The sequence below is a fragment of the Tympanuchus pallidicinctus genome, unplaced genomic scaffold (genome assembly GCF_026119805.1).
Source record: "Tympanuchus pallidicinctus isolate F22 unplaced genomic scaffold, pur_lepc_1.0 scaffold8, whole genome shotgun sequence".
Classification (NCBI taxonomy): Eukaryota; Metazoa; Chordata; class Aves; order Galliformes; family Phasianidae; genus Tympanuchus; species Tympanuchus pallidicinctus.
The window spans coordinates 15,624,775-15,646,809 of record NW_026294802.1 but is presented as its reverse complement, the minus strand read 5'-3'; the positions used below and the strand labels follow the sequence as shown (position 1 = coordinate 15,646,809).

Below are 22,035 nucleotides of genomic sequence, written 5' to 3'. Positions count from 1 at the left end.
ACCTATTGAACCAATACGAGGCTGATGGTGACAGCTTCCTAAATCACATCACTACTGGTGATGAGACACAGTGTCACCACTGTGAGCCAGAATCAAAACAGTCCATGGAGTGGTGACGTGAATTCCACTTCAGATAACAAGTTCCCGGATGCAGCCCTCAGCAGGTAAAGTGATGTGCACTGCCTTTTGGGATAGAAAAGAGGTGGTCCCTCTGAATTTCCTCGAACTCAAACAAACCATCAACTGAATGCTACACTGCAATGCTGACTAAGCTGAAGGTTCAAACTTACAGAGTCAGGCTAGAGGACAACCTTCCTCTTGCAACACACTACTGCCAGGTTCCATACCAGTTTTAAGACCATGGAGTATGTAACCAGTTATGGCTGGACTGTTCTACCAGACCCACCACATAATCCAGATTTGGTGCCTTCTGACTTCCATCTGTTTGTGCCAAGGAAATACTGACTGCATGGGCTACGCTTTCCTAGCAATGACACTGTCATAGCAGGTGTCAAACAATGGGTCACCTCTGCTGATTGTTACAAGCATAGCATGCAGGCTCTTGTTCATTGCTGGTGAAAATGCAGAGCTAATGGCAGTGACTATGTTGAAAAATAATATTTCACAGCTGAGAATTTGCTCTATCATATAGTGTTACTGTGCTCTTCTTATCTGTTGTAGTTTCCATGGAAATAAATAGGAGGCATTACTTTCAGAGCAACCTATACAATTTCAAGACTGTATTTACCAACCAGCACTGTCTCCCTCCCTGCTTAATATCTCCAAGGTATTTGTAGACATTCATGGTATCCCTTTTTGGACTTTGCTTGGCTATATAAAACAAGTTACTCTTCCAGTTTCTTCCCATCGGTAGCTCCCCACTCCCAGTAATCATAGTAACTTTTTACTATCAGTCTCTGGAGTTTTGAGTTCATTTGTTTTTATTGTTTCCCTCTCCCTAAGCACCAATGAGCAAAACTGAACCCAAAACGCCACGCAAGTACATACCGTAACTTCATAGAAGCAATTTAATTGACAAGGGTGTCTATTCACACACAACGTAAACAGTGAAAACTACAGAAGCACAGACTCATAACACCGTGAATCAACATAATCACTAGAAATGAAACTCAGTGCTCACCTTGATGAGAGCAGAGCAGTGACCCATATCCCACTGGTATTTCCCATGGCCTCCAGCTTCGACATTGCACTGTCCGCTTCGTGCAGAATACTCAAATAATGCAGGAATGAGATCCAACAGGTCTCCAACTGCGTTCAGAAACTGGACATCAAAGACACTCAGTGGCTGAAGAAAGAAGAGACCATAACGAATGCTTTCAGATAGAAAAGCATCAACACAATCTCACCTGTTAAGCATTTTTTTCTTTCTCAAAGGAATCTTTTATACTTTCTATAAAATACCTTCCCTCAAGGCCCACTAGCTAAGGTCTGGAATGAAGCACTCAAGTATCTTTAAGGGTTTAGCCCTTCTAGTGGAAATACCAATTCTAGCATTTCCAAGGAAAAAAAAGAGAAAGTAGCAGTAATTTAGAAAACCTCTGTGTATCTTTGTGAACAGCATATTAATTAGTCTGCTGTTACTCCAGCATAAGACTTTTTTTTTTTAATGTATTTATTAAAAGCCTATGAAAAGCTTTTTATTAGCACACACTTGGGTGAGCTCCGGGATTTTTATAAAGACTGCAATTAAAAACAACAGAGAAAACAAATGAAGGAAGTGAAATACATTAACAGTGCTAATAAAGCATGGAACTAGCTGAAAAGAGGAAGTCAGTCAAAAGGCACTCCAATATTAGGCTTTCAAAAAACCCTAATAGCTAGAAACAGCCATGGTTAACTATACACACCTCACTGAGCAACGTGTTCTTCACAGTCCTCTTACATTGCCTATTCAAAAATAAAATCTTAAGTCTGATCTCAGCCTCCAAAGACCATTTTCTAACTCTTTCCTATTCTTCCTTGCTGTCTTTAGTTAAGGCAAGGCCTAAGGAAAAGAACATAACACAAATCAGCATAGGGCTATGACTACTAACTGTAGAATCATATAGCAAGGAAGCATTTTGCTTGCAATATAAATCACTACTACTAAACCATGAAGATCAACTCTACAAACCCCAGCAAATAAGAGGAAAGGGCAACAAAAACAACCAACCAAAAAAAAAGTTAATGCCAAATTCAGAGAATACTTACTTTGTATTCAGAAGGCTGAATTCTGTGTTATCCATCTACTGCTTTGGCAGAGGAAATAATCAACAGGAAAACCAAAAATAATGTAAACCCTAATGTATATAGCCTAATGTATATAACCTTCCCACATGCTTACCAAGACTACAATAGAAATAAGCTATTCTCACCAATAAAATCATGTACTCCTAACAGCAGCTACAGTGTGTGAGAAAAAAATCCAAAGCAAAATTGAAAGGATGTTACCTTTCTCAGGCTCATCATACTATTACTATAAGGTCATAAACAGGGAGCAGCAGAGGTCATGACTGATAAAAATCAAGAGATGTACCTTCAGATAGTTTTAAGCAACTCAGTAGTATGAATCATTTACAGACAAGTCCCAACAACTGCTATTTCAGTGAAATCCACACAGACAGATTTGCCACAGTTCAGCACATTTTCCCCCATCCAGCTGTACTCAAAGTACCGCAAGTTAAACATGCTGTGAGGAGAAGTTTTCTCACATCCAATTTGTTTTCTCACATCCAATTTACAACCATTACTATAAGAGAAAAGTCAAGCAGCAAACTGATGAGCTGACATTATCACCAGGAGGCAGGAACAGGATTGCATGTAAGAGTGCTCCACCAGCCTTCAGACTTTTGAATTGTTCTTTTCCTCCTCCTGCTACCCTCTCCATATTCTCTCTTATAAAACCTTCCTTGCTTGTGACATCTACTGACACTGCAACAACATCACTTGTAATTGCTTGGATATTTAAATATATATATATATATATATATATATATATATATATATCCACGTTTATGTGCTATCTCATGGCCATTTCAAATGAGAAATTCATTAAGTACTGGGAAGCCCATTCAAACTAGAACAAAGGTGCTACAGAAGGAAGCTATCAGCACTATGATCATAGAAAAGTGGCCAGGAAGGTAGGAGGAAAGATCTCTTTGAATAAAGCAGCAAAGAATATGTAAATTCATTGTGTTCTACCGAGTGAGATTGCTATCTCCCAAATTCAGACAAAACTGAGAAGTAAAAGAGGAAAAGTAGGTCAATAAGTACCCATTGGAGTTCTGTTTTCGTTTCCCTTTTGAAGTGCAAGCAAACTTCATTCCAACTTATCTCAAAGAACTCATGCCATAGCTTTGCAAGGAAAAAAATGGTTTTGTGTTCTAGGCTGATGCTAGCCAGGTGAATTAGAGAAGTCTGACATGCTCAGTGCAAGAGCTTCTCATGAAAACAATGCATTCAAACAGGCTACTCAGGCATCTGTGATGCATGCCAGTTGTGGGAATTTCAGGGGCAGACTGATGCAACTCTCACCAGGCTGAAAGCCCGAGTTGGGGAATAACTAGACCTGATTTTCCAAGCCGTGTGGAGAAGTCTTCTCACTAAGATGCTAATCCAAACCCACCAGCAAGAATTAGATAAGCATACTTCATAACAAGTGCAAAATATAGGGCATACTGTAACCTCTTCTCATCACCTTCTCCCATCTTTTATAGCACTGTCAGGAAAACTCCTCATATGCATCCTGAATAAGAGTGAATGAATGTGCTAAATTGATAAGCAGTGAGATGATATAGCCGTGACAAGAGAAAAAGTTCTTTACCTAAAATATATTGGACATATTCTTGGTTACCATCCTGAAAAGTGAAAAAAAGTCAAACTGATTTTTTCTTTCCTATTGTAAAGTTACTACCAACTGTAAGGAGGCAAACTTAGAAAAGGTAGCAGACAAGAGAACAAGCCTTAAGTGTTTGTCTGCAAGAAACAATAAAATAGACTAGATATTCTGTAACAATTGCCTTTCAATGACCTCTCCATGCATGAGCATTCTCCATAATAAGTGAGCAAGTACAAATAGAGAGCTGTTGCGGAGTCACTGCAGTATTTAAAACTTACACCTCCTTATTCAAGAATAATTTCCCTGTGTAGACAAGCCCAAGATTAATCACAGCGTTGGTAGAGCATTAGGCAGATGAAAAGGCTGAATGTTCTTTGAGTGCCCCTCCTTCAGAAATTGTCCTGACAAAAGGGTTGGGTTTGTTTACTGAATAGAAAATGTTGTCGAACCAGATGGAATAATTTCACACTTTAACATGAAAATGTATTCAGATTTTGACACAATTCTCAATGATACTGGTGAACATCAAATTCAAGATACAGAAGTTTCCAATGAGCATTGCTCTCATGCAGGTTTGAATGAAGTGCCTGCCTAGAATAGCCCTGCAGGATACAAGAGAAAACTCAAAAATTAAACAGTCCACTACAGAACTTTCTGTATGCTCCATACAGAAAGAAATAAAAACTATGTATCAGCACTGCTACTAAGCAGCTCAGTGTCCAAACCAATTTTCTCTCTGCAGTAAGGTTTGGTCATCGGGGACAGATACAATGGTGCTTCACTTGGATACTGTAAAAATATTGAATGTGGGGAGAAGGGGCAGGGAGTGGAATGTTTTAGAGTGTTATTTATCTGTACTTATAAAATTCAGCTCCCATTTATGCACAGCTGTCCAAACTGCACTCAGGAGGTGGAGACCGATGTTAACGTATTGGCTCTGGCAAACAGAGGAAACTGTTGTCTGAAGTGACACACAGAAAATTTTTGCTTTGGGAAAGAGAAGAAAGATATGCATCCCAACTTAGGTGATACTGCCTAAAGCCAAATTTGTGAGAGCAGCAAGAAGGACTGGAAATAATTCCCACCATCTGCTCCCAGCGTATCTGGGAAAATAAATATATATATGCACACACTTATATATGAGCACATACACACGTAGATACATGTGTGCCTACACACACAACATACAGCTCAAGAATAAAGGACAGCCATTTCAGACTGAGCCACATGTTTGAATTACACTTGAATGCACCATTTTACATAGGTAGTGCTGATGAGATGTGCCCTGTCTGAAAGAGGATCAGAATGATTTGGTTACTTCACAGGTCACTGCTTTTAATACCAACTACACAGACAAAAGCAATCAATAAAAATATGCTGCAAGGTAGGATGTGCCTGTTTTAAGGAATTAGCTCAGACACAAACTAGCAGTTTTCTCACCCAGCTAAATCTAAAGCACTCCAAAGCAGCAAAAAAAAAAAAAAAAAAAAAAAAAAGATTAAAAAAAAGGTAAGATTTGCAGGGCTCTGCAGCTACAGTGTTGTAAAAAGGAATTATAGTTCTAGAAAGTCATGGCTTCTCAATATGTTCCTTATAATTCAGACACACCAGGATGGATATTTTCATTCTTGTCAAGAATCTTTTCTTTTAGTTTGAACTGGTTCCTACTCAAGAAAGCCACAAAGCAAGGACCATGCAAAGAAGAGATGACATGCGTTCTACTAAAATCCAATTGCTGATGATTCCTTACTGTTATCTTCCCTAAATTCTCATTCATGAATGAACCAAGGCAAAAGGTCAACTGTAATTACTCAGGTCCTCCTCTCACACTCAGGAACCTATTAGACATACTAGACTTAAGAAGACATTTGTAATTACTACAGCTCTACTGAATTTAAAGGAGATCTGGTACTTCATACAAGTTTATGACCCGGAACACAATTCTAACCAATCATGAAAAAATAATATTAATTAAAGAAAACCTCCCGTTTGGCCTGCCACAACACTGACCACACAGTTTGAAATAAGAGCTGTGGAAAACAGAAAACCATCTAGCAATGTAAAATATCCCTTAAAATCTAGCAACTTTGAGGCTTGAAAATAAAAACGAAAGTTTTTAACATGCTCCCTATTTACTGCTTGATGCTGATGCAGCTACTCTTCATACCAAGAGGGTCATTTGCTCAGTAACAATTGCTCAGCAAACATCTTAGAGAAGTGTCTATCTTTCCAACATTCACACTTGAGTACAAAAGCCACTCCCAACCTAATCAGCGCTTGAGAGGACAGAGTTCTAAGTGCAAAGGTCTGTGGTGACACAACAGGAGAGCTCAGTAACAATCTGTAGTGAGCAGTGACTGAAGCTTTTGTAGAATCACATGCAGAATGAATGCTTTTCACTAGTTTTCATGTACATTTTTTCTTTTATAACATCAGATTCCCTCTTCACGTCTTCATCTTCTGACATCCCAACCCCAACTACTAAAAAAGAGATGCAGTAATCTTACTGTTTGTTTGTGTAGTTTAGCCCACTCGAGGGCTCCCATGTACAGACCATCCAACTGTGCAATAATATAGCCAGCATGCCTCCAAAAGGGGTCATCCTTATTATTTCTGATTTGTTGTCTTGTCCATTGATCTTGTTTCCTGCAGAGGAACAAACAGGTTGGGGTTTTCTTGCTTTTGCTTTAGAGTATAACTGATATTGCAGGGAAGGGACAAATGCAGGCCTGTATTACAATCCAGATATCAAAACTTTCCCAGTGTTTTGAGCCAAATCGTATTTTGGAAATTCAGAGGTTGAATCCTTTGGGTGCAAGTATTCAGATCCATGCAATGTACCCAACAGTTATTAGCATACTCTGCTTCAGAGCTAAAGGAAGAGATGGATTCCATCTCTGTGTGGGACTCACCTATGTCAGATCTAGCATAGTCTCGTAATCAGTAAAGAGAAGCAAGCATTTGACACCTAAGGTGAACAATTCCCTTTCAGATGCCTACCTGAGAATAAAATATGTGGACCTTTGAAGTCCTCTCATTTCTCTCCCTTGGGAATAAGTGCAATGAAGGCTTTCTGGTGGCAGTGTTTAAACACTGCTTAAGAACCACCATAATCCTCCTCATGATGAAAAGGTGGGAGGCCAAATGCAATCATTCCCTGTGCTAAACCCAGCAAAGAAGTCACTACCCAAATAACCTAGGTTTACAGCATGACACAACAGAAGCTGAACAGACCCGAGGACAACAGCAGTCAGCACTATGCACATCTTCCAAAGTTCCCTCTTTCACTGCGCACAAAGGGCCACAGAAAAACCTGAGTTATCAGAATAAGCCAGGACCAGAGCATGACTTCTGGGCCTCTCTCTATCCATCTACCTGGTGTATAGCCAAAAAAAAAGGGACTAAATCTGGCAAGGAAGTAAACTCTTCCAGCAGTATACGGCTGACAAAATCACCCAAGTTTAGTTGTCTGTAAGTAAGAAGGTGCAAGAACTATGTCAGAGGAAATGGGAATATGATAATCAGTGCATCCTGGGGGATACAACTGCTATTCTGAGTTACACAGGCAAAAAAACTTGGATATGGTACCTACTTCATCTTTCTGTCAGAGAGGATACAATTATAGGAAGGGAATGGTAAAAGTTTTTTTTCTGTTCTATTTACATACACCAAAAACAACAAATGCACTTACTTGATGTAAGTGCAACAACAACAGAATTATTCAGATATGTAACCCCTTGCATCAGAAAAAAAAAAAAAAAAAAGAAAGAAAACACAACAAGGTGAAACATAATTAATCTGCAAGAGGGAGTCAACTTTCACAGAAGTACTCATAATGGAAGAAAACACAAGTCTAAGGAGATGCTAATCACAGTTGAGCCTTCTAGTACCTAGCGTGGCTTTTCTTCAACTTTTGGTTTCCAAGCAGTGTAGCTGCATTATTATTTGAGCGTAATTACTTTTGATTTATACCACTGAAGAGAGAAGGGAATTAGGACTTTCCTGATTAGAGGACAATTTACTTCAGTGGTAGAATATAAAAAATATCTAATCTCACAGTGGAATGAAAGAACGCACAATGCTAGAAAGACTAAGGTACCAGAAGACCACACTATTCAGTGGAGCATTCAAAACACCAGCTTTTGGGAAAGCATTTTGACTAGACTTTGGAATCAGTTGGCATTAACTACAGCTTTAAATATTTCCTTGGAAGAATTAGAAAAGGCCATACTCCCTCCTTCATTTCTGTTGAGAATTTTTTATTGCCCCCACACACAAATGCCACACAGTCAGAAGTAAGCACGTATTTTCTTTAGCTTTTAAGAAAGAATTTTTAAAATCTCAAACATTCACTCATACTCCAACCCTAAATCTTGATTATTGTTTTTTATGGTAACTAAATACATACGCCATGAAATTCTGAACTCCACTTCGAACCGTGGGATTTTTAATTAATTGTGGATACATGTTTGCAGCATGGTCATACATATGCCTGAAAGAAAAAAAAAACAACAAAAAACAAAGTTACTCTTTTTCACCTTCCTTCCCTCTTCCACGCTACCCCACTTATTACCAAACGTTGGCAAATAAGCACCACAGTCCACAAAGTCAGCTTTTTGGAATTACAGAAATGACTTCATACACTGAATCCATGTTAAATGGCAAAGATAACACAAAGGGATTGTTGAAATTTGAATCAAAATAAAAGACTTTGCTAATGCTTGCTCAAACAGCCCTATAATGGAAAAAAAACAAAAAGCAAAAATGAGAAGCAAACATTCAGATTTAGGAAATGTTTGTAGACCAGAACCATCTTGGAGGTTCTGGCACATTAACATAAAGCACAGCAGAAATGGTTCATCAGAGAGCTTTTCTATTTGGAATCAAGAGAGCCAGAGAGATCAGTAGGATATTATTTGCCAATTGAATTGACAGAATTTCAGCCGATACCTAGCAGAGTTTTCACTTACCGTTAACCACGTTCTACCACGTAACAAGCTAAGTATCTCTATTTTAAGGTGCAAGTTGATCCTGAGCATTCCCAAATAGCAGACTCATGCCTGATCTGAACAAATTCATGTTTATGGAAAACACAATTACTGTAGTGTGTTTGTTTTTGTTTTTGTTTGGTTTGGCTTTTTTGGGGGGGGCGGAGGGGAGAAAAGGGGTTAAATTTGGGTTTTTTTTGTTGCTTTTAAATTAAGTTCAGTTAGCTTTCTCATCCTTATTAACTAGCAGGAACAAAAGGTGCTTTTTTATGCTTGTTACTGTTTAGTTATTGAAGTGAAGCACTTTACAATTCCAGAGAAAATTAACTGCCCAAAAGAATTCAGGAGCCCATGAGTTAAAAGTCACACTTCCAGTTTAGGTCAAGTGTAGTTGCTCAGTTCATGCATCTGATCCTTTGAATCTTCTCATTCCTTTAATTTTGCTCCCACTGACATTTCTTCATGTTGTGCAAACTGAACTAACGCCTGCTCAGCCACTGAGAAGAAAAAAAAAAAGCGTAGGTAGGAATATTTAGTTCTAAGTAGAAGTCAACAGGAAATTACTTTGCTGAAGTCTGGAGTTGGTGGAACTACATCAGTCATCACTAGAATGATGAACTTAGCTCCCACTAAGTTCCAAGACAAAACAGAACTAAGAAGCAGGCATTAGCCTCAAGGAAAGCAAATGCCGGCACAACAATACTCTCTGTACAAAACTCTGAAGGGCAACTCCCTCTGGAAGCTGTGCAGACAGGTACTCTTTTTCTCCAATTTCTCTCAGAGCATAATTAGAGGCCATAATTAGAGAATGCAGCCAGAGATGACTGAATGGTTTGTTGATAATTAGAGATATGATCTACTGACCTTCTTTTTGTCCCTTGCCCCATTCTCAACTGTTTTTGACTGCATGACCCTGTTATGTCACTTCTGGTACCCTTCTGATCACTCAATCTAATTGTTCTGCACACATTCAGGTAAAACACTAACCCAGCAAAAAAATGTAAATTGCTTTTCTAGCTTTTATGTAGACAGAAGTGGTATGAGAAGAAAGCTTGAGGAGACTGAGAGGGAACTAGGACTGTTCTGTCTGGAGGAGACTCAGGGGAGACTTTATTGTTCTCTACAACAACCTGAAGGGAGGTTGTGATGAGTTGAAGGTCAGTTTTTTCATGCAGGTAACAGGTGATGCCCTCAGGTTGCCCCAGGGGAGGTTCCTAATATCCAACCACGTAGGCTGCATATTAGGAAAAATTTCTCTGAAAGATTGGTGATGCACTGAAACAGGCTGCCCACCACCATCCGTGGAGGCTTCCCAGAAAAGGTTGTATGTGGCATTAAATGACGTGTTTTATTAGGCATGGTGGTGATGAGTTGACAGTTGGACTGGATGATTTTAGTGGTCTTTCCAACCTTAATGGTTCTATGATTCTATCTTAGTAAATGAATCAATATGAAAGAGTTTGGTGAGTGTCTGGGTAGGCACAAGTGAGAGGGGTTGGATATGTGGAAGGAGGAGCTACAGTCAAAGAAGGAAGCACTCAGCAGCCTTACACCATCACACTTTTTATGGAACTCCAACTGTAGCATCAATTTTAGTTCTAGAGTTATCTGTTCTCCTCCCAGAATACACGCCTTAATTCCTACCCATTTATTGAAGTGGACAAGAAATTTGAAGAGCCAGATTAATATTTTGCATCCCTGCAGTCCCAGCAAATTTGGCAAATAAAAATCCCAAGCAATTTTAGTATGGAAATCATAGCATAACATATGCCATACAAGTCTGATCCCTGACGGCGCTGAAAAAGGGAAAGCAGGAGACAATCCATCTAGCAGATAGTCTTTCAGGGACAAGAACCAGATTAAGAGGATAGAAACAACAAGGATGCTGCTCTGACCACTGCCTGGGCCAGGACAGATGACCAGGCTTCTAGACTCAACTATGAGCCATAACTGTCCTTCATTTGGAGTTCTCAAAATTTATGCAACACAAGGCAGATTTTACAGCAGTGGTATCGTTAGGCTGTGATGACTGATACAGAGTGGGTTTGTTCAGAACCAGAGGAGTGAAACCAGCTTCTTTAATGGGCCTCCTTCTTGCATATACCAAGAGGCCAGATGATTCCTGGGATTTTTTATTAATGCACAAAGTTTTTGAGACTCTTTTCCCCTTAGATGCCCTGTGTTATCATTTGGGGGGTTTTTTGCATCTTTTATTCCCTTCTAACAAAGCTTCTATATGCAAGGCCTGCAAGTTTTGTAAGAGAATTACCTTCTGAAGTAAATTGGATCATTACAATAACGTAAGGCTTTGCAGCTGTATCTAAGTCAAAAACAAGGCAATTACAAAGTTGAGACAAGAATTCAAAGTCCAAAAACAGCAAAGCAGAGCTATGCTTCTTCAAATTAGAGAGGAAGATGACAGGACTCAGGTCAGCTGAGGTTATATCAGAAAAGAGTACAATTAATGTTGCTTCAAATTTAATACCAGCTCTTAGGCAGCTGGTATGTCTCAGTCAAAACTGAGTAATAGCATGCACTGAATGTCACTGATCTGGATGTGCTCTGCCATTGCTTGAGTAAAGTATGCCTCAGTAACATCTCTCTTGTAATGGGGGAAGGGAATTCATATCCAAGAAAGCCACAGTAAAAAATTTCAGCTGGACAATAGGACTGGATCTTACAGAGAGACCTGAGACTAGGGATAAAAACAAACATATGGCTCTCCAGATACAAGAATTAGATGTATCCTGCCCCTGACTATTTTCAAAATGGACAGTCGCTATTTGAATCAGGTGCCTATTCTAGAAAGATGAATCATGTCCACTGGTAGATGGGTCTAGCTTAGCTATTGTTTTTATACCACAGACCTACAAAACAAGAGCTGAGTTGAATTCCTCCCCAGTAATTTGAGATCATACAGTCCCATGTCTTTTTTTTTTGTCTTTTTTTTTTTTTAAAAATCCATTTTTATTACATTCTCCTTGGGTTCCTAAAAAAACGTATGCTTGAGAGAAATTTTGTCACTCTTAGGCATACATAAGGCCTAGCTGAGTCTAGAAACCTTCCTTCACATCTTAAGTGCAATGAAAGAACTGGGATAGCTGAGAATTCCTGAAGCTCTCCAAATGCAGCCACTGTCAAACTGGAGCTGGCAGCTTCTGCAGGAACCTGTACTTCAACCTGGATTAGGCCTGCAATGTATCCTTCCTATTAATACAACACAATGAGATCAGAGTGCTTCCTGGTAGGACTTATGGGTTCCCACAAAGACGCACCTTGGGTCATTTCTGCTTTGTGGAGTCGTTACCATAAATGGATGTGTGACAGATGAGACCTTGGAGTTAGTTGCCCAGACTAAGGAAACAATATACTACAGGACACCTCAATTAGCAAGCATACCTCATGTATTCACCTCGGAGGGCTGTGGTATAAAGAGCCACCCACAGCAGTGGTGCCAGTACAGGCAAGTGACATAAGCCTCGTCACTCTGGTAGCTAAGTGGTTGTTGATACAAATAAAGCCTTCAACACTGTCAAACACCGAGTTACACTCTTCCTTGCTGTAAGCAGGACAGAAAAGGCCTTCAGAGGGAAGGCTGAGCTGTGTGCAGCTACTGTGGACAACAAACGTGTGCAAAAGCAGAGTGACAGTGTTTAGAGACTCATTATCTTCTGAGAAGTAATGATGGTGCTAGAAAAAGCTTACCTAAAAGCTGGCTGCCAGGCTGTCTGAATGGAACAGGGTTACAGTCTGAGAGATGCTATTTCCTAGTTCCACCATAAAAGACTTGTGTAACCACTCCAAAGAAAGAACATCTGACTGCATGTCAGTTAGGATTCCATCACTTTCCAGGTAAGATAAAGATGCAGGAATGGAGTTGTGAGATCAAGCTTTTAACACACATCTTAACCCGCTGCCACACCTATCTGTTTTAAAGCTGTTCAAGGTTCACTTAAAAGCCCAAATCTCAAACCCTACTTCTTCAGTCTCTTCCTTGACGCAAACCCTCAAGCTCATTTCCACAGACTCTAAGACCTCTGTTCAGTATAATTTCTGCTTATCTACCTCTCAATAGTCATTGGTGGAGCTCATAGCCCTGCAATAAAAATGGCTGAGGCTGGGAAACAGCGGTAGTAAGCATCTGGTCTGGAGAAAGCAAAGGCCTTGAGCAGAGTAACTGGTGAGCACCTTCACTTCCGTGAAGCTTCACTTAACACCTGTAGCCAAGAGGAAGGGGATGTGGAACAGCACTCCTTCCCCTAAACCTAAGCATAGACTGAGACATCAGATAAAGACTTTGCAGACGCTGTTTCACACTCAGTCCATTCCTAAAGGAATGGGCATATACTTAAGTCTGCTTAAAAGGACAGTCAGGAAGACTTGCAGATCAACTATGGATCTGGACCAGGAAGTGGGTTGTTGCTCCTAGAACATTTCTTGCTATCTAATTAAGCTTAGCACAGATTGGACCATCTACATAGTATGACAAAACTTAAGCTTAAACACTTAAGGATGAGTATACAAAGCCTTAGAGAAAAATCTAAGGAGTAACATTCTCATGTAATGGTGCGATTCCCCCACATCCATATGTAGTTTATAGAAATTAAGTAGTGCAAAGCTGTAACTTCTTATGCAAAATAATCTAAACAGCATATAACCAAATTTCTCACGTACTTCTTTCTCTTTCCTGCCTGGGTTAAACGCTGTGCACTCAGTACTCTAGGTCTCCTTTCTTGAACTAAAGCTACACATCACATTTCTTCTGTTCTTCTGGAAAAGAGAATCCTAGAAGGGTAAATTAAGAACTTCTTTACAGTGAGGTGACGGAGCACTGGAACAGGCTGCCCAGGGAGGTGGTGGAGTCTCCTTCTCTGGAGATGTTCAAGACCTGCCTGGATGCCTACCTGTGCGACCTGCTGTAGGGAACCTGCTTTGGCAGGGGGGTTGGACTCGATCTCTGGAGGTCCCTTCCAACCCCTACAATTCTGTGATTTTGTGATTCTTCTTTCCCTCAGAAAGAATTTTCTTAATTGACAAACACTGTTTAACTGGGTTTCCTTCATAGTGTAAAAGTCTTGTTCAGAGACCATCTAATGGATGTCCCTCCATTAGAGGAACCTACTAGAGAGTCATAATAACTATGATCAGAGAACTATCCACAAAATCTTAACTGATCTTAAAATGTCTTACTACTGATTACATTAATATCTTGTTCAAAAGTCATCCCAGACATCTGCTCTTCAGAAAAGCCTACTGTGCTGACTCGGGAATTTTTCTTTTACCGAGACTAAAATCATAGAGGGGAAAAAAAATAATAATAATTAAAAAAAAAAAAAAAAAAAAAAAAAAAAATCAAGCTTGTTCAGCAAGCCATGTGTCACATGCTTAGTATACTTGTATCTCCAGCTATATCCCATCAATTCTGTCTTCCTGCTTAGTAAGGGAAAGAACTTCTGAATTATTTTTTTTTTAAAAAGCTATTCTGGATTCATTGAATTTGTAACAAGCACAAAAAAACAACTGTTTTCACACATCTACACTGTGGGAGAGATTCAATCCCTCATTTTCTCTCCACAGGGATCCTTCTAGACACACATCTGTCTGTCTATTGGTATATCAGCATTTTTTACTTTGTCCAAGAGAGACCAAACTTCCCACACTGTAAAGTTTCAGCACCTGTTTCTCCAGTAGATTTTTGACAGTGTTTGCTGAAAAACCTCCTTACAGAAGCCCTGCAGTCTTTGTCTCTCCCTGTCTGATCATTGTCTCATCTGTTCATCAGTCACCTACCTGTATGCCGAGGAAATAACTATTCTTTCTGCTGCCTCTTTTGTAATTATTTACAACATAGTGCTTACACATTTCATTATACATATGCTATTCTGTGATTACGTTATTTAACCAGTAATAGAGATGCAGTTCTCATTGATCTCAGTGACGTGTCAAGAGAGCCTGCAGGAGGAGAAGGCACAGAGCCATAACTTGATACTGTGGTGATGATGCTTTCATACTTGCTACTAATCAAAAAAAACAGCACACTACCACAAAAATGTTACTACTATGTTACAAAAATGTAACTACTATGTTACCACAAATAGTTTCAATTAACAGGATATAAGGGAAAGGATAGAAAGTGTATAAAAAAAAAACACCTCACTAGCACAGAAATCCACTGGAAGAGTCATAAGTTGAGAAGCTTCCTGAGGTACTTACGGAGCTGTGAGATAGCCTTCCAAAAATCCAGCTGCATACATGATATCTTCATTGCTTAAGGTCTGATGGCCATAGCCTGCTTTGATCTCCAGAACTCCCCAACCTGTTGTCTGTACAGTGTTGTTGTAGAAGCCATATGCATCTCCACTCCTGTCCAGTATATTCTTGACCTGAAGTATTTTTTGAGCTTTATTCCAGTACAAAGTTGCATAGCGCATTTCTGTGGCCAAGAAGAAAGAAGGCAATGAAAACAAAAACAAAAACACAAGGGAAATTAGTGATGCAACACATCTGAGAAGTAACGAGCATTATAGGAACATCATTTTACTTCAACACTGCTGACTCTTAAAGAAGTCTACGAGGTCAGAGAACTAGATACAACACACATAAACCCAAGTCTCCAGAGTCCCAAGCAGCTGTTGCTAAACAATGGAGTGGAATGGGTTGGTCTGCCACCTTATCAGAAGTTTCTCACAGTATTTGTAGACTGAGAACTAATGAAGTAGCTGCTGCAAAGTAAGACTAAGAAAGTAAAACAAAGTAAAACAAAGAAAGCACGTGTAGGCATTTCCTATCCAATTGTGGATTGCTGAGGCAATTTTAAAGTTTCTTTCATAACCTTCCAACAGGTTTGATTCCATTATGGAGACCAACACTAAGGTTAACATACTGAGGAGCAGTATGAGGACCAATTAGAGTTTTACAAGGACAGCAGTTTACAGATAAATATTTTCATGTTACTTCCTTGGAAATTATCAACAGCTTTTTTGGTATACAGCTCCAACCAGCTGAGTCTTGACAAAAATAAATCATAAAAATATTTCCTTATCTGGCCCAGCAGAAAAACTATACAAATCTTATCAAAAGCATCTTTTAAAATGTCATGCCTTATCCACTGCAAATGATTATAGCTACTGCTGACCTTGTTTTCTATCTGAAGATTCAAACAGCTGTAAAAGTTGGTTTTGCCTTATTTTTTTTTTTCCTCTCTCCAAACTTTCTGGGCAGCTAACCTTGGAGACTCTATTAGCCAACCTGCAGAGCTCAATGCATCACAGGCTGAAAGATCAAAGCACCACACATATGCACACCACACACATTTTAAGGCACAAAACACCTCCCACACAACCAGAATAGAATGGACCCCAAGCATTAAAAGAACATGAAAGGTGGATAAGGAGGGCATCAGGTTGCTCCAGAGTTCTGCCAGGAATTTTGTTTGGGGAACATTATTAATTAATTTGAGTTTTAATCCTGTTACACTGAAGAACAAAGAACAAGGTAAGGAACTTTCAGAAAAACCTCTAATTGTTCAGCCTTCCCTAAAATCAGACCTGGTTACATCAGAGCAATGCAAGTGAAGAGAGTTGAGGGGCAGAGGGACAGAGTGGGAAAATCAGAGTTTCTATTTTAAGGGATAAGTTCATAAAAACAATGGGGAAACTGGCGATGTTTTTATTCTTCTGACCACTGCTGCCAGCTGATAGCAACAAATTGCAATTTAGTTCCTATGCCTCATGACAATTCATTTTGTGCATCACAACCACAATATCTGCAAGCAGAGAGCTACACGTAAATGTGGATAATTTTACACAAAATATTTAGTATGCATGTTATCGTACTGGAATCACTAAAAAATGAAAAAAAAGCAAGGGTCAGCACAATACCCAGTGCTCTTCAAAGAGCTTTAAGTAAAATGTCTGTGATTAAGTAGCTCATCTGACTTCAAACTAAGTTCACCCACTTCATTCAGGACTCCTGAAGGAAGCTATTTTTATGAAGAGCCGTGAAGTGACTGAACAAAACAGGCTTCCAAGAACTAAATTCTTCCTCCAACCAATCACTTCTGGACATAGCAGTTAATCAGCTTCTTTAAGACATTTTTTATCTATTTTACTAGATTGCTGAACAGTCAGTCTCATATCTAGTATTCCAGCAAGAAGAGTAAAAAGTGTTCCTTAATAAGAAAGCTTGGAAGGGGACCTCTGGAAATCATCTGGCCCAGTGCACTTGCTTAAGCAAGGTCATTAGAGCTAGATATCCAGGCAGGTTACTTCTGAATGTCCCCAAGGAGGAGACACCACTTTGCCTGGAGCCCCCTGTACAAGACGCAGAATTTTTGGAACAAGTCCAGAGGAGGACCACTGAGACAATCACAGGGCTGGAGCACCTCTCCTATGAAGAAAGGTTGAGGAAACTGGGATTGTTTAGCTTGGAAAAGAAAAGGCTCCAAGGGGACCTCACTGTGGCTTTCCAATACCTGAAGGGAGCATATGAACAGGAGGGGGAACAGCTGTTTATGAGGGTGGATTGTGATAGGACAAGGGGGAATGGTTTCAAACTGAGACAGGAAAGGTTTAGGTTAGATTTGAGGAGGAAGTTTTTCACTCAGAGGTGGTGATGCACTGGAACAGGTTGCCCAAGGAGGCTGTGGATGCCCCATTCCTGGAGGCATTCAAGGCCAGGCTGGATGTGGCTCTGGGCAGCCTGGTCTGCTGGTTGGAGACCCTGCACGTAGCAGGGGGTTGAAACTGGATGATCGCTGTGGTCCTTTTCAACCCAGGCCATTCTATGATTCAACACCTCTCTGGGAAACCTGTGCCAAAACTTCAGCACCTGTAAAGAAGAGAAGTTCTTCCTGGTGTTCAGAAGGAACCTCCAGTGTTCCAGTTTGTGTTCACTGCCTCTTGTCCTGGCCCTGGGCACCACTGAAAATAGCTTGATTTGTCCTTTTTGCACCCTTAATTCAGATATCTATAGACATTAATGAGATCCTCTTTTGGCCTTCTCTAGGCTGAACAGTCCCAGCTGGCATGGCCTCTCCTCACAGGAGAGGAGCTCCAGTCCTTTCATTTCAACCCCTCACCAGACTCTCTGCAGTACATCATCCAGGTCTCCCTTGGACTGGGAGGCCCAGAACTGGACACAGTACTTAAGTACTTAAGCACTCTCTAGGTGCTGAGGTGCTAAGAAGGGAACAATCACATTCCTCAACCTGATAGCAATACTTACCAAATGTCCAGGATACTATTAGCCTTCTTTGCAGGACTTTGCACTTCCTTTTGTTGAAGCTCATGAGGTTCTTGTCACATCATTTCTGCATCTTGCTAAGGTCCCTAAGGATGAAGAAAATCCCTCTGATCTATCAATCACCCCTCCTGGTTTTGTATCATCTGGAAACTTGCTGAGGGTAGTGCGTCCCATCATCCAGAGCATTAATGAAGACACTGAACAGTACTAACCTCGTACCTAGAACATAGTACTGAAACTGCAGTACACAGCCTCCAGCTACAGATCTGTACCACCGAGTACTTTGTCAGTCTTCATAATGTACCAGACATATGCAAATGGGGGAGTGTAAACCAAAACAGCATTTTAGTACTGAAGAAAATCTTCCCCTCCCCCCATTCTATGAATAGGAGATTTTATGTGAACTAATTTAGAGATTAAGTCACTTCAGGGACTGGGCACACAATGTTTAAAAACATGCTTTTCATCTGCCAGGTAATGATGCTATTTAAAGGACTGAGACATCACAGACCTTGGATACCTTTTCAAGCTGCCACCATCAGTTTTCTGTTTTCACCTTACCTCATGTATTACTAAAAGATAGTTAACTGCTGCTTTTGTTTAAGGGTAAACACAGCAATCTCTCAGACTGAAAAATCTATGAAAAGCAGTGCAGGCTAATGAGGCTGGTCAGTACAGACTGCCAAAGACCATTCATACAACTAAAGGTCACAAAAGCAAAGGGAATGGAGAAAGCTGGGTCCTGAACAGGCTGAACAGAGACAGACACGTGCCTTGAACATGCATACTCTACTGTGGCAGACCGTGTTTCTTTGTTTTACTCCCTGTCAGAGCATGAAGATTCAGAATTGTTTTCAAAAGTCAGAATGAACTTTCAAATTATCCTTGAGTTTGCCCTGCCCTTAAACTTCTCCATATGAAAGTTTAACTGGAGAAAGCCAGGACTGGAAGAGAAGTGAAAGTGTTGCATCGTGTAGCTTCATGAAGCTGCAGAGGCCTTTGGGGGAACAGCACTGAACCATGTGCCACAGATGTGGTTTAACAACAGTGCTGGAAGGCACCATTTCCCATTACTGATTTTTGGGGTTTTCTGGCAGCTCATATACCTGATGTCAGCTCATTCATTTTTATATCAGTTTCTGCAACTCTGATAGGCCTGGTCTAGTGTGTCAAAATACCCTGAGATTAAATTGTTATGCCTCCTTCAAGGAACAGATATTTATGTATAATCATACAGTAACTGTTATAATTTACAAGATAAGGCTTTATGTTGCCGAAGATGGATCTAAAAATCACATCTTTGAACTCTGTGTGCACTTAAGCTTGCACTGTTATGTAATTGAAGCATTTCCTATCACTCTGTCACAACTGTAACTTATCATCTGAACAAGCAGTTCTACCTTTAGCAAGAAAACCATCCAAAATCTATCAACAGAACACAGATATCTAAGAACAGACTGCAGAATTGCAAACAGTCCTCTAACACCATGAACCTCTCCCTCATATAATGCCAGCATTTTTATTTTGGGAGGGTGATGCAGAGACCTTAATATATCTTATCCCAGCAGTTGTGTTGGTAATGCCTTACGTATGAATCAAGTGCAATGTCTCCATGAATCTAGAAATCATAGAACTCACTGTGTAGCAGAGAACACTGACAAATGTCAACTTACTGCCTTCTCTCAGAGCTCTGAAGAGCAGAAATGACTGTGATAACTTACGGCAATTCCATATCAATACTGCTTAGTAGGGTTAACCCAAGAAAAAAACAGAAGCAGACACTATTTACTGCAACAAGTGACTCAATGTCACTGGAAGGGCAGGTCAACTGAGCCAGAACTGCCTGCGTAACATCAGCAACACACAGCCCCACCACAGCTTCCAGTGCACTGCAAGATGGGGGACAGAAGTGCAGAAGAGCAGTGACAGAACAAGTATGTAAATAAGTAGAAGTTCCTTCTCCTGTCTGCAAGAAGCAGAGACTGGGAAGAACCTTTCCTGAAGGTGCCTGTTCTTATAGACATATTGATGCTTTTGCCAAATAAAGATCCAGAAACAGGATTACAGTTGGCAGAGAACTGGAATTTCTTCACCACATGAGAAGTATCTGCCTTTTGCCAAGATTATATCCTGGAAAATGGAAAAGATGGAAGAAAAATGGAATATATTTCAGCTGTGGCTAGGAAACGATGATACCTAGCAGTAATGTGTAAGAACTGGATGGACAGACAAAAAAAGAACAATGCAGCAAGATGGCCCAAGACCATCTAACGTGCACTATTTAATAACTATCTCTTTTATTTATTAAATAAATTAGTACCATAGAAATAGCACCTGACGTACCTAAGAACAGCAACAGAGTTTTTTAAGAAATAAATATTCAATAGATGTTTTTTCTTATGCTCTTGTTCTTAAAACATAGACACATCTGGACAGCCTACTAGACTTCCAATCAGAGAAATTAACAGAACTCCCCCTTTCCTGTGGAACAGCTACAGTGGAACAGCTACAAGGTTTGGAGGTCAGAATTCACGTTTGTCCTCAGTTTAAGCAACAAGCCCACTCATAAGCAACAGAGGGAGCACTGGGAATATTTTCAACCATTTCATGCATTTCAGGTTACATCTAACTAAACAAGTCAGAGTAGGAAAAGCAGTGGGTTCCTCAGCTACTAATTTTTATCTCTATTTTACATGCTTTTTTAAATTTCCTGCTTTTGAAAGGTGAGGAATTTTTTTTTTCGGTAGAAGCATTAAGATGTACTTACTAGATTCCGCCCATTCACTTTCCTTTTCCAGTTTCACTGAAAACAATTTTTGCTCAACCTGGACCCATTAAAATAAAGCAGAGTTTCACATCTCCCCTTTATTAATACAGCCTGTTCTACAATTAATGTTCAGTTAGTTGTTCATTCTGTGTATCAGGTCAACCATAATAAGAAGCATCTGATATTTCAGTTCAACTTTGTCATTTGATAGAACTTGCCCTATTTTCCCAAAGAAATTTTAGAACCAGCCTCCTAACTGTTTAGAAAGGTTGTACACCTCTGAAGTACAAGTGAGATTTCACACTACAGTTACGACCAGAATTCATTACAAAATGAACATTAAGTACTTCAGGATTTCTTTAGAGATTAGCTTAAACCACACAGGCACTTAACATGAAAGCCAGTAATTTTCAATTGAAGAACTAAATGCATTCTTGTTCCTCTTGAACAGAAGTTATTTGTGTTTTCTATTCTACCAGACTTAATTAATCCTATTTCCTTATACATTTTAAGTAATTTTTCAATTTGCCTCCAACAAGCCTATCATTATTTGGAGCCTAATCCCCTGAATTCTGCTTACTGGAGAGAAAGAGGCAATACTGAAATGTGTGAATTGTGACTTAGCAGTTTCAATTTTATATGGTTTTCAAGTTCACAAGGATGCTTGTGAATGTGATACTTGCCAAAACTGTAGGTCACCAGCATCCATCATCCACAGAGGAAATAAAGCAGCTGCTTCACAAGTAGCTTACAATCTTAGTCCCTAATTTTCACTGATTTTTACCAGAGAACATTCTCCAGAAACATTTTCCAAATTGCACAATAAGAATCCTCAAGGAGTTCAAAATACTAATGAACAACGAACAAATGTAGAGAAAACAAAGCAAACAAACAAAAATAAAACAACAGAAAGTCCACAATGTTGAAAGCTAAATTTGCTCTATTAAGTAGCCCAAAGGCACTTCCAAATGCTGCTTAATAGTCTTCTATTTGTCTACTTCAACTATGATGTGAGGAATCAGCAAGGTATTAGCTTAAACTACTTTATACCCTAAACTTCCTTTCACTTCTTTCCGCGTGCTCCGTGGTTGATTCTTCCTTAAGTCCTGCTAATACAGTAATGAAAGTTTTTGCAATTTCACAGAATCATAAAATAGTTTAGGCCAGAAGGAAGCACAAAGCCCACACAGTCCCAGCCA

The 22,035-nt window shown here is 39.8% G+C and overlaps 2 protein-coding genes and 1 long non-coding RNA gene across 4 annotated transcripts in view; 1 reads left to right on the top strand and 2 right to left on the bottom strand.

Annotated features, from left to right (window-relative positions):
• Nucleotides 1–22,035, top strand: part of ATF7IP (activating transcription factor 7 interacting protein) — a 151,552-nt gene that overhangs the window by 113,377 nt on the left and 16,140 nt on the right. The gene's annotated exons all lie outside the window — the stretch shown is intronic.
• Nucleotides 1–22,035, bottom strand: part of PLBD1 (phospholipase B domain containing 1) — a 35,290-nt gene that overhangs the window by 11,901 nt on the left and 1,354 nt on the right. Inside the window, exons 1-5 of one of the 2 annotated variants that reach the window (XM_052669153.1) lie at nt 18,052–18,130; nt 15,040–15,259; nt 8,247–8,330; nt 6,346–6,484; nt 1,142–1,306 (exon numbers count right to left, since the gene is read on the bottom strand). In XM_052669153.1, the coding sequence (XP_052525113.1) occupies nt 1,142–1,306; nt 6,346–6,484; nt 8,247–8,330; nt 15,040–15,259; nt 18,052–18,115 (672 nt within the window). In that variant the 5' untranslated portion in view covers nt 18,116–18,130. Of the gene's footprint in view, nt 1–1,141; nt 1,307–6,345; nt 6,485–8,246; nt 8,331–15,039; nt 15,260–18,051; nt 18,131–22,035 lie in introns of those variants that run through there. The other variant, XM_052669152.1, reaches the window with a different exon arrangement.
• LOC128073878 (uncharacterized) lies at nt 14,285–15,031 on the bottom strand. The gene is made up of 2 exons (XR_008202919.1): nt 14,919–15,031; nt 14,285–14,881 (listed from the first exon to the last, which is right to left on the bottom strand). It is a non-coding gene; the product is annotated as an uncharacterized LOC128073878 (long non-coding RNA).